Raw genomic sequence first — 11,641 nt, 5'->3', positions numbered from 1 at the left:
TAACCCCACAACTGTGAAATTCTGTATGAGATTTAGCAGTTTGAAGCTGCCAACTGACCCAGCCATAAAGCAGCCAGAGATAAGGATTTACGGTACGATATGATACAATTAGACATTCACCTCCTATTTATTTCAGTCCATTTCAGCATATAACCTATTTAAAAGTTGCAGGCTTTTTATTAAAATGTAAATGCATGTGTGCTATATATTTATAGGCAGCTAATAACAACAAGAAAAGACTCTCATAAATTAGATTTCTATGAATGAAAAGGGTAAACAGGAGATGCTTCTGCAAAACTCTTCTAGACGTGCAGAGATAAAGGATGGCTCTACCACACAAAATAATCAGATACAAAAATAGCTGTTCAGAAACAGCACACCTAAGGAGTACTTTAATCAAACATTTAGGTTACCTGCCAAAAGGACCATGATCTCTTCAAAATGCAATGCGGATTAAAGTGTTATCTAACACAAGCAGAAAACTAACCTTGGAGTGGAAGTTCGAAATGTGTTCATCATAATTTTCATGTCTTTGGATAGAGAAACCAGCTTTTTCAGCTAGATTGCAAAACTGGTTTAAAGTATTCCCTCGGAGTGGAGCAAATACCATTGCTTTTCCCTGGAACATTAAAAAGAGAATTTATACATTTTTAAAACTGGAAGGGAACCAGATATAGCATACACCTGACTAAGCTTTTAATATGCTTGAGTTGGAAAAGTCAATTGTTCTCTTGTTAAAATACTAAAATATGGTAACACAAATACTTGTTCAAAATATGCAAGATTGCTGTGATTAAACAAATGCAATCTAGAAAGTAACATATAAATATTTTCTTTAAAAAACTGCCAACTGCAATACATCTGCTTTTTTTCATATAATAATGGTGTCTGTGGATTACCAAAATGAAACACAGAAAAAGCATACAAAACATACACTCAATGAAAAATCCATTTGTTAGCTCATGACCATGCAAAGACTGTAAATAATGATTATCTTTTTTCTCTCTCACACATAGAAGAGTACCTCCCATTCACTGTCAGTGGAATTACAACAGTATAAAACAAGGCAAAACGGGAGGCAAATCAGACCCAATTGTTAATTTTTCCAAGATATTTTAAACTACCTGAGCAGTGCAACTAAATTTGACCTTAAATTGGTAAATTGCATTTAAATCAAGAATTAATGTTCCTGAATACTAATTCTGGTTCTCACAAGATGATAAGGCCATTTATAATGCCCAGGCAATACATTATGGTCCATTACCTAATTTTTTGTTCATCCTTCTGTATTTAAGAAAACAAAAATGACTGTACCTTGAACTGATAGATTTTAGACACTCTGTGCAAAGTGCTTGCCCAAAACCCAACCTACTTGATAGAGCATCTCCTGAAGTCTTATTTGCAGAATTAATTCTAATTGGCTGAATACTGTGTTCTGTCACATGGAATGAAAAGTGGTTGAAGAGCTGTAAGCAAAGGTTAATATCAGCCAAGAGCATATCACACTGGGGGGAGCCACAAAGTTTCCTGTAAGTTCCTGTATTTAACTTCTATGTTAATGAGAGCTAAGATTAATTTGTGAGGTGCTGTAATCAAGCAAAGAGACAAAAAATATTTTTAGGGATCTGAAGAAGTTGTAAAGGATTAGACGCTGTGGAAGTACATTTAGCTTGAGAAAATGTAGTCTGTAAGTCACAGGAAAAGAGTGATCAGTCCAGAGAATTTCAGTAGGAATGCTGGAAAGTTACAGGGCTGACACAGACAATTAGTGAAGAGAATAGAGAACAAATCTGTGTCTCACACATGCACACGGATACTGAGACAATGCACAGTGAGGCAGCAATAAAAATGCTCTGTCAGTACCTATGGTGCTAATGTGTACTTAAAACATTCCAACCATTAACACCACAACACTGTATTCATTCTCACAACAGCTCTGTGAGATAGGAAAATACTGTTACCCTCATCTTTCTCATGGGAAATTTAAGCACAAAGGAGTCTTAGGGCAATATCTGAAGCAACTCAACTTCTGTTCATTTGTGTAGCTGTAGCTTTAATTTTGTGGCAAAATAGGAGATGCAAAGGGGTGTAACTCCCACCGAAGGCCCTGGAATTGCTTATGTAAATGCTAGGTCCGAATATAGGCTCAGCTCAGGATGAAAAACATTAAACACAGGAAATTCACAATCGGTTCCCTCACATCCTTGGCATGCTTTAATGTCATCAGACAGAAGTGGGCAGCAAAGGGAGCCTTCAGCTGAGGATCCTGCTCCTCTTGCTGCCATCTCACGCTCCCCAGAATGTTGCTCTGCACAAACCCTTCCTGGAATAAGGATGAGACTCCTCTGGAGACCCTCATTTTCATGATCACTGTAATGGGAAAAATGTCCCTTACCCAGGGCTTACTGATCACACAATTCACATGGGGACTTCAGGTGTGATTAAACCTTGTGAACAGAGACTGCTGGTGGCCACACGCCCTACACTGGCCACTGATCCAGCAGCTCTGATGAGGAACAGAGCTCACACACTTGGAGTCAGCACTCCATGAAGTCATTCCTTCTCATGTTCTCTGAAGACTACTTTCAATTAAATTTGAAAGAGAAATACAATAAAACAGTACGAAATATGTCTTAAACCCAGAGAGGAAATCTTGAAATAACTTTGAGAAAGGGGAATGGCTTTTAGGGAAATCACTACACAGTTATTTTTGGCCAGCTCCTTAGCTGGTGTAAAAACCTGTTCATCTGTTGACATTACTGCGCATCTAAAACACCTGTGGATCTTGCACTCACTGATAAAAACCAAGAAATCATGATTAAAGTTTAATACCACAATAATCTCCTCAAAACTGGACAGGTACTGTGGTCAATTCTGGTCTAACACAATCTGGGTTTAAAGCACTTCTTTGTCATCTGCCCAGTCTCTGTGATTCTGCAACCAGTTGTGGGGCTGCATTCACATTTCTAATTATAAAATGTTTTTCATTCCTTGGTTGCTGCACAATAAATAAATTAGACCAGTGGCCTGATTCTACTCTTGATGGACTATTCCAAGTTTAATTCTAATTCAAAAGTGTCTCCTAGGATGACATTTAAAGGATGATGTTTAAAATTCAAAATAGTCTTTCCTCAGATGGAAAAATACTTCCAGTAAACTTGTGAACAAAACACAGAGGAAAATGCCAGTTGTATTAGTTTGAAGTGTCACTAAAATGCTACAGTAAGACAATGGGACAGTCACTCACATTTTGGATGTGACCGTGACTAACTTTACTCATCAATCATTACTAAATGTGGTCTTATTTGCTGGTACTAATCACAGGTCAATAGCATCCCATTGACTTCATTGGGATTTTGAATGGATAGGCCACAGAAGAATCAAAGCCTTGATAAAAAATTGTTCTTAATTAGGGAAATATGCAAACAAACAAATCCTTATTCTGAGATTGAAATTAAAAGTAAATTTTTAATGATATAAAAAAATAAAACTAAATGTTGGTAAATCAAGTCAAGTAGATTGAGACTAATAAAATATAGCCATTTAAGATAAATTTGTTCGATGTAATATTTCTATGCCTAATTCTTTGAATAGGTTTACAGGTGACATTTGCCTCTGTAACAAATTCAGATAGAAATTTCAGTCCTCAGTAACTCTGTGAGCTGCTCATTTCCATCTCTGTGAATTTCTTCCTGTGCCAATACATCTGTCCTGGAGTCAATACTGGGAATCAGATGACTGAAATGACCAGAGTCCTGTTTCAAGGAAACCAAAATGCTACCCAAAACACATAATTCTATGCCATAAAGATTCTAATAGCCAGAAATAACATCCTTACTGAAAAAGGAAATACCACAGATAAATTTTAAATTAACAGTAGGAATAGACTATGTGTTCTGAATCTCTCCTTCAAGACAGCTTTGCAAGGATACCTGTTATTTTCTGTTTACTCTACTTTTTCTTCTGGTATTGTTGGTTGTTATTTTCCCCAGACTCTTTTAAACTAGTTGTATCCTAGTTATATATGAAAGATAATTTGCATTTAGATGCGTCAATTTTATCAAAGTACTGCCAAAAAGGAAATATAAGTTCTAAATTTGAGACAAAATAATTAATGTAGGAGAGCAAACTTAATAAAAAAAGTTTATGCCTTAGCTTGGGCATAAACTAATGCCCATAAACTATTCTTAATTATTGCAACTGGAAAATAAATTCACTATTGATTTATTTGTCCTTTAAAAGCCAAAGTATAGTGCCATTTAGTAAAGTGTCCTTTGATGGTATCCTTAGAGCTATACAAGAAGAGGAAAATTGGTAACTATTTCATACTTGTGACTGCATCTGTTGGGATCTGAAATGAGCACACATTTTATTTGGGTCTTTCAAACCATGAAGGCATATGTTTGAAGGCATCTCTGCTGAACATGTCATTTTTGGACAAGAGAGATCATTTAACGTGTCTGTACTCCCAGCTCCCATCCTAGACAACACTTTATTGTCCTCTCAGTTATAAATTACAATAATTTGCAAGGCCATGCCATTACTGGATATCCATCCACATAGCCAATCATAAAGTGGATTAGGCAACTGCATTTTGTTAAAAAATACAGTTTGTACAGGGGTCCAAAACTCTGCAAAAGAAATTCCTGCATGGAGCATGAATTTCTTAAGCTAGCCTTGCAGCTAAGAAGTAGGAACCATGGCCTAAAATGCACAGCAAGTAGGTGCGTGGCTATTAACACAGATGATGCTATTAATCACACTGTGCAGAGGCAAACACGACTAGGAAGACAGGCAACAAAAAGCCATCTCCCTTTACCCCATCTACATTCACAAAGGAGCATAGCTCATATACCCTGAAATACGAAGGCATGGTCTAAATTTGAATTAGCTGACAGAAGTTAAAGAGAAACCAAGTCAGGCCAGTTTTGGCTTAAAGTCAGCCTAACAATTCCACAGTTACCAGGGCACCTCTCATACACTTCTCCCCCTCCCACTCATGCGCTTCTTCCCCAGTGTCCTTTCATGGAGCCAGTAGAGTGGCCCATGGGAATACCTGAAGGACCAGTTGCTGACATTGATCTGGGCTGAAAAAAAAATTCTTCTTGTAGTTTTTTTAACTGGGATCTGCTTTGTGTTACAGGTCACCTGTGGTCCCAAAAATGATTGCATTTTGACAACTGTTGGTACATCGTGAAAGTCAGAATGCATCACTCTGAGCTGGAGCTACTTAACCTCTCCTTACTGCCTCTGATAGAAATACCTGGGTAACCTTTTCCTCAGGGCGGCTACATTTCTCCTGTCTTCCTGGCAGCCTTGCCCCACAGCTCATTAAAATAATTCAGTTTTAAGTAACTTGCCTTAGGTCACTCAGGAAAGTCTATGATAGAACCAAGAATAGAAACCTGATCACTCTAAGCAAAGAATGGGATTACTTACACGACTAAAATGACTCAGGTTCTTAAGCCTTTGCACGTTTGGGTCTTCTATTCCTTTTACAGAGAAAATCTCTTGTACAAAAAGTCCACCACAAATTTTAAATAAAGTTTGGAAATGCACTGCTAGCATGAAATACTTTTGTTTTGAAATGGAAAGTATACCTTATTGAAAGTTCTGGATGTTAAACACGAAAGATAAAATTCCTGTTTCAAAATCCTACTTAGAGCAAGTACTTACTGTTTTTCTCCTCTTCTTATTTTGATATATTCCTTTTTTTTATATTTAAGATTGTATATATATACTTTATATATCCATATAACAGTCTTTTTTTCAGGGCTCTCTGATTTAAACAGCCTAATAGATTTAGATTGATAAAATATCTCCTGAGTGACACTCATACAGAACATGTAATCATTATATGAAGAGCATAATTTCATTATTTTCTAAGGTATAAAACACGTAAACACAGGGCTTACTTTATGGAAAAATGTTTTAAGCCACAGTATACATATAAGGGATTTGTTCATTTATATAAACATAAATGAAAAGGAAAAGATATTCTTTCATAATAAATAAGTACACAATGACAAAGGTTACAATTGAAGGGATTAAAAATGACAGAAGCCAACATAAAAACTTTCAATATCGTATTTTACTTTAATATGAAGACATTATTATCAAAGGAAAATACTTGAGAAACGCTTTGATAAAAATAATCTGACGCTATCTTTGAAGCGGTTTCATTTATTTTACTACCCACTGTGTTCCTTATCAGAAGGCCAAGTATAAGAAGTTTCCTAGTTTATGATTAGGAAAGAATCTGATAGATTAGAAGACTCAATTGAAGTTGGACATAATAAGTATTAAAGTATTACATGACATTAATCCTGCCATTCCATTACTCTCTCAATCATTGTGCACAGACTAATTATTCTGAAGCCAGTGTTCAGGAGAAAATAGAAACATACTTACACTGGGTTGGAGTAATCTCTTTATTGCATCAACAAGGCTAGCTCTGTACCGGTCCAGAAACAGGCTGACATTGAGAAGAGAACAGAATCCAGATTAAAATGGGTTTTCAATTCTAATGATACTAATGCAGATAAGTACAAGGCTAATTACATATGTTTACACAATGCTGTAAAAGAGAAACTGTGCTCTACATTTCTATGCAGTTCAGGTACTTTTAACATTAAAAAATACATAAAAACAAATACAATCTAAACCAAAACTAAATTATCAGCATGAAGAAGCTTTTTATATAGCTGAAATTTACCAGTCCTTCATGCTGGCTTTTAAAATAATACTGTACCAGAAATGAGAATCAACATAAAAAGTTAGCATTTTACATGTTTTTATATACAAGGGGAATGGAGTTTTTAAAAACGTTTTCTATTGTATTTCAGGTGTTATTATTAAGGGTATTTTTTTTCCTTCTACCTTCACAGTAATTCTTACCTGTTATACATACTTGTTATATTTCTATATCTATCTATCTATCCCTATAAAGATTTACAAGACCCTACCTCCTCCTCTCCAATGCTGTTCAAATACAATGGCCCAGATTGTACAGAGTTGTCATCTCTCAAGAGTGCAATCCTTCATCTCCAGCATGGGTCCCGCAAGGATAGCAGCAGAGTCAATTTTCCCATGCAATGTTGCCAACACGCTCAGCCCTATTTTGGTGTGATTACCTCATGATTTGAGGGGATAATTCATTCTTCATGCCCCTCAGTACCTTAATGTATATACTAATAGTGGCAACCAGGGTGCCAATCACTCTTGACTAGATATTTGTGGACATGTAGTTACTGTGGATGAGTGCATTTACAATGGTTAGTGAACAACCATCTGATAGCAACTGATGCCTTTCAGTCCTTACTACCATGCATTTATATTGGCGATTCAGATAAGAAACTCTATCAAGCAGGCCACAGATAATGTGATTTTTTTTCTTCTTTTTTTTTCCTTCCCCCCACATTTTCTCTGTAATAAAACTGCTTTCCAGCTTGTGACAAGTTCAAGTTTCACACTACATGGCATTTTGTCCATTCTCTAGGGGCTTTTTATATACTCCTCTTCCTTTTATTCTCACAGTTCTTTTCTGAAGGGATGTGGGTAAATTCTTTTTCCAGGTTTGAAGTTCTGCAAGAACATAAAGAATATATGGAAACACTGAAGAGAAAAAAGTAGTCTGCCAACCACAGGCCTTTCATCAAGAATGGAAGATGTGTGGATATTTAGTAAGGACACTCCACAGCTACCAAGCAGAATACTATATTATATGTCATGGAATCAAGCAGCCATGTAAGAGCTGTGAATTTTTGCTGTTCTGGAACAAACAGTCAAAACAGAACAAAACAAAATGAAACTTGCAAGTGACCATATTTCATCAGTAAAAACTGGTAGAACCTCACACTGTTGAGAAAATATGGTAGAAAGGGTATCTATATATGTGTTGAAGAACATTTAATACAGAAGTACGACCTTCTGAATTTCTCTTCAAGAATATGAAGTACTAGCTAACAACTTCCCTGATAGCCTGGCTTACAAGAAAATTTAAACTTGAGCAATCGACATGATGACTTCCCTTCAGCCTTGATTTATCTTACTGGAAGAACTTTACTGAAAAGATGGGTGCTGAAATTCAATTAGTTGAAAAAGCAGCTCTTATCTCTGATGTCGCTTGGGTGTTTTAATGACATTCACCTCACGTTGATCCCTATACAGATAGATGTCATAAGACACTACTTCACTGGGAACTTAGCCACCTGCAGAAGAAGTGGAATACATGATTCCTCTCCCAAAAGAATAGCAAAAAGTAATTAATTTTCTTCAACATGAAACACCGCAAGCATGCACACATTTAAGACTTCCTGGGATCCTGTGTGAACACAAGGACATTCTGAATGAAAAGTGCATTTATAATATTTTTATTACTGAAAGCAGTGTAGTGGAAATACAATCTTGGGGCAGCTTACCAATGTTAAAATCCCCTTTTCATGGACCTGAATACCATTCTCCTTTTTTTTTTTAATGAGATAGGGGCACAACTGCTGCTACTGATCTTGTTCCTTTACAATGAGAACTACAAACCTTTGTTTACCAAAAACTGAGTGTCTGAGAACTTAAAATGGTTACATGACCTGCTAGATTAGACAATTTCAATAATACTTTTTCTGTCCAACCCCAACTGATATTTTGGTGGCATGGACAGTAGACTCTTAGCCCTCTCAGCTTAGGAAACCCAGATAACCTGAGACAGTTGCCCCAAGTTGTCCTGCCCTCCAAGAGGCCTGTCCCTGGCAACATGACCTACTCCAACTGAAAATAGTTTCTGATACTGGGATTTCCAAACTGTTGCTCTGTGAGCCACGTCCTCTGAAGGAGCAGAAAAGACTGGTAGCAAAGCTAATATAATGCAATGCAATGACTCCAGGGAACATCTCTATCCTCCCTCTGAGTCGGGGAATGCCTTAAATGAGGAAAATCCTGAAGAAGTCATTAGATAATCTGTGCTGCAGACAGGAACAGCATAGGATTTGGCCCACGCAAGGGGATTTAGTCACACAGTTTTTCTTACTGGTAGAATTGTATGACTAAATATTACCACAGCATACTGAAAATGTCCCTCACATGTGAAGAACATGTGAGTTCCTATGTCACCTACTCTGGGTGACCCTGCCTTGGCAGACAGGTTGGACTGGATGACCTCCAGAGGTCCCTTCCAACCATAACAATTCTGTGATTCTGTGAACAGCTCAGTAAAATTAAATAATGCAAAGTTGCAAACCATTCACACTCAGTTCTCTCACACATAATTCAAATTTGGCTTAAGCTTGCCATTACTTTAGTGGTAATATCTCATATTTATGTAGCTCAGGACAGGAATAGCAATGTTTTCTTGGGTCAGCAAGGAAGTTTCAAATCACAGCAGTCAAAAGGTGAGAACACGGCTGATGATTTGGCCTTTGTTTAGGCAATGCTCTTAACCTGTGAAATGTGGATGAACAGGGAGGCAACATGGCTACCTCTACTCTCTTGCTCTTTTATTAAAATTTTAAATTACCATTAAAGCCAAAATGAAAGTTTATACCAAAACTGCAGAGAAGTAACAGTAAGCCACAAGGAAACAAATTTAAAAACCCAAGTAGATTCTTATTTTGCTTCATGCTAATATCCTTTCATCTTCTGCCTCGCAACAAGGGACATATTTTATAGGCTACGAGGTAAACTTTTTTTTTCTGCATGCTCCACCATTGGTAAAAGACTTGAGTTTACAGGTGTACTTCAGATATTATTACATTCATATGTAGTGTCTAATGTATCGAGTCATTTGTTTTTTTGTTCACTTTCAACTACATGGGTGACATAAACTAAAAAAACTCTTCCATGTTGTCAGGTTCCAATGCACTTGAAAGTGTGTGCCAGAAGTCAGGCCTAAAATGAATAGTAAGTTTAAATGGAAGGACAGAGGTCTTACTGCATTCCTGCAAAAAGATCTCCTTATAATAAGTGAAATAAATTAACGGAGAAAAAATTGACATATTTTAAGGTATTTAAAGAATACTTTCAGTTCTACATTCCTGGCAAAGCCACAACTCCCCGTGACTTCAAAAATCTCAGCAGTGAAAGTAATGTGGGATAGCTCCCCCTGGCCTCGGTTATGTGAATACTTATGCATGTGCCAAACTTTAAGAATAGAATCATTCCAAGCAAATAAAGTGGGATATTACGCATTTCCAAAACAATACGGGGTTCTAAACCTTATACTGCCTCTACATCAAGTTATTTGTGAAAACTTGCTTCACAATAATGTGAAACATAACGTTTTTTTATTGTCTCCGTCCTACTGGCCTTTACTCTCTCCTTGGATTAAAAATCTCAGCATTTTTTTCCTCAGTAAAGAAGAGCATGTACAATATTTAAAAAATCAGAAATCTGAGGCCCTCAAGAGCTTTGGAAGAGTCTTGGGTTTGGCCTGTCCATACAGGCACCTGTGATTTCTCCTCCTCTATTCAAACTCACAATTCCAGTACCTGTCTGACTTTGTATCCACAGGTATAGGTCAAATGAAAGTCAAAAATTCTGCCAGCCCTCATTTGGCCTTAAAATTTCCCCTGAAAAACATGAGATGTGTGAATATGTTTTTAAAGATTTCATTATTTCCGTATTTTTTCACTGTATCCTTCTTCCAGGTGTAGCCTCATCATGATTTTTTTTTCCTTATTTCTATCTAATAGTTGACATTTAAAAAATTATTTTGGAACTGCTGAACCATGAAACTATTTTTATTATCAACATTCTGAATGGTTAAATAATGACTAGCTTTCACAGTTTGCCTCTTATTTATTTTATAATCCAGTTGAGCTACTAAATTTAGCTGTTAACTAATAGACTGTTTGTTCTGGGAAATAACTTATTTTCCACTCCTGCACACAAGGTTTATGAAAGTCTGACTGTAAATATATGAATATAAACATATCACTGCTTGCTGTAATCATGTACATTTTTACTTGAATCTCCATGTGGATTTGGAATATGTTTATGAATAGAGCTTGTTTTCATGTAAATGGGATCAAGCAGTACCACTGGTTAGCTATTCAGAGAATCAGACAATATCACCCTTGCTGGAAATACTCAAAAAAAAAATTTATCCATGTACCTAATATTTGAACTCAGATTTTTTGCGTTCTAGTTCTCTGTTCTAATCTCAGATTTTATTGACTGACAATGAGCTATGTGATGGTGTTAAACTAAATGTAATCTATTCTATCTGTTTTTATCACTGCATACTTCAGGTTTCAGCTGAGAAGCTAGAAGAAAAGAGATTCTTTTTTTTTCCTCTTCAGTGGCAGCCCAAAAAATTCAGAGAGAAAAATCCTGCCAACAGTTCTCAAACCAATTCTATATTGTTGAAGAGAAATACATGAAAATGAAAAGAAGATTTGAGTTTGATAAAGCATGGAACATTTTTTCCCTCAGCCTTCTCATGTACCAGAAAACCTAGTGTCCATAACTAAAAGAATTATTTCTAAAAGAAACAAACAATAAAGGGATTTTCATGTTTATTAAACTATACATATATCTATGGGCACTTGCAATAAGAAAATAGAAATAATATGTGAATAAACCCACATTCTTTAAACTAACCTGCACATTTCTATTTATTTTTTAGAAATCTATAAATATTTATACACTT

At 36.2% G+C, this 11,641-nt stretch overlaps 1 protein-coding gene across 4 annotated transcripts in view; it reads right to left on the bottom strand.

Moving 5' to 3' along the window:
* The window catches only part of CAMKMT (calmodulin-lysine N-methyltransferase), a 243,091-nt gene that overhangs the window by 33,746 nt on the left and 197,704 nt on the right, over positions 1-11,641 (bottom strand). For all 4 annotated transcript variants that reach the window (XM_039568536.1, XM_039568537.1, XM_019282477.3 and 1 more), the window contains exons 9-10: positions 6,412-6,475; positions 488-619 (exon numbers count right to left, since the gene is read on the bottom strand). In XM_039568536.1, coding sequence (XP_039424470.1) covers positions 488-619; positions 6,412-6,475 — 196 coding nt within the window. The remainder of the gene's footprint in view (positions 1-487; positions 620-6,411; positions 6,476-11,641) is intronic.

The sequence above is a fragment of the Corvus cornix genome, chromosome 3 (assembly GCF_000738735.6).
Source record: "Corvus cornix cornix isolate S_Up_H32 chromosome 3, ASM73873v5, whole genome shotgun sequence".
Lineage (NCBI taxonomy): Eukaryota > Metazoa > Chordata > Aves > Passeriformes > Corvidae > Corvus > Corvus cornix.
This window is presented reverse-complemented; position numbering and strand designations above follow the sequence as displayed.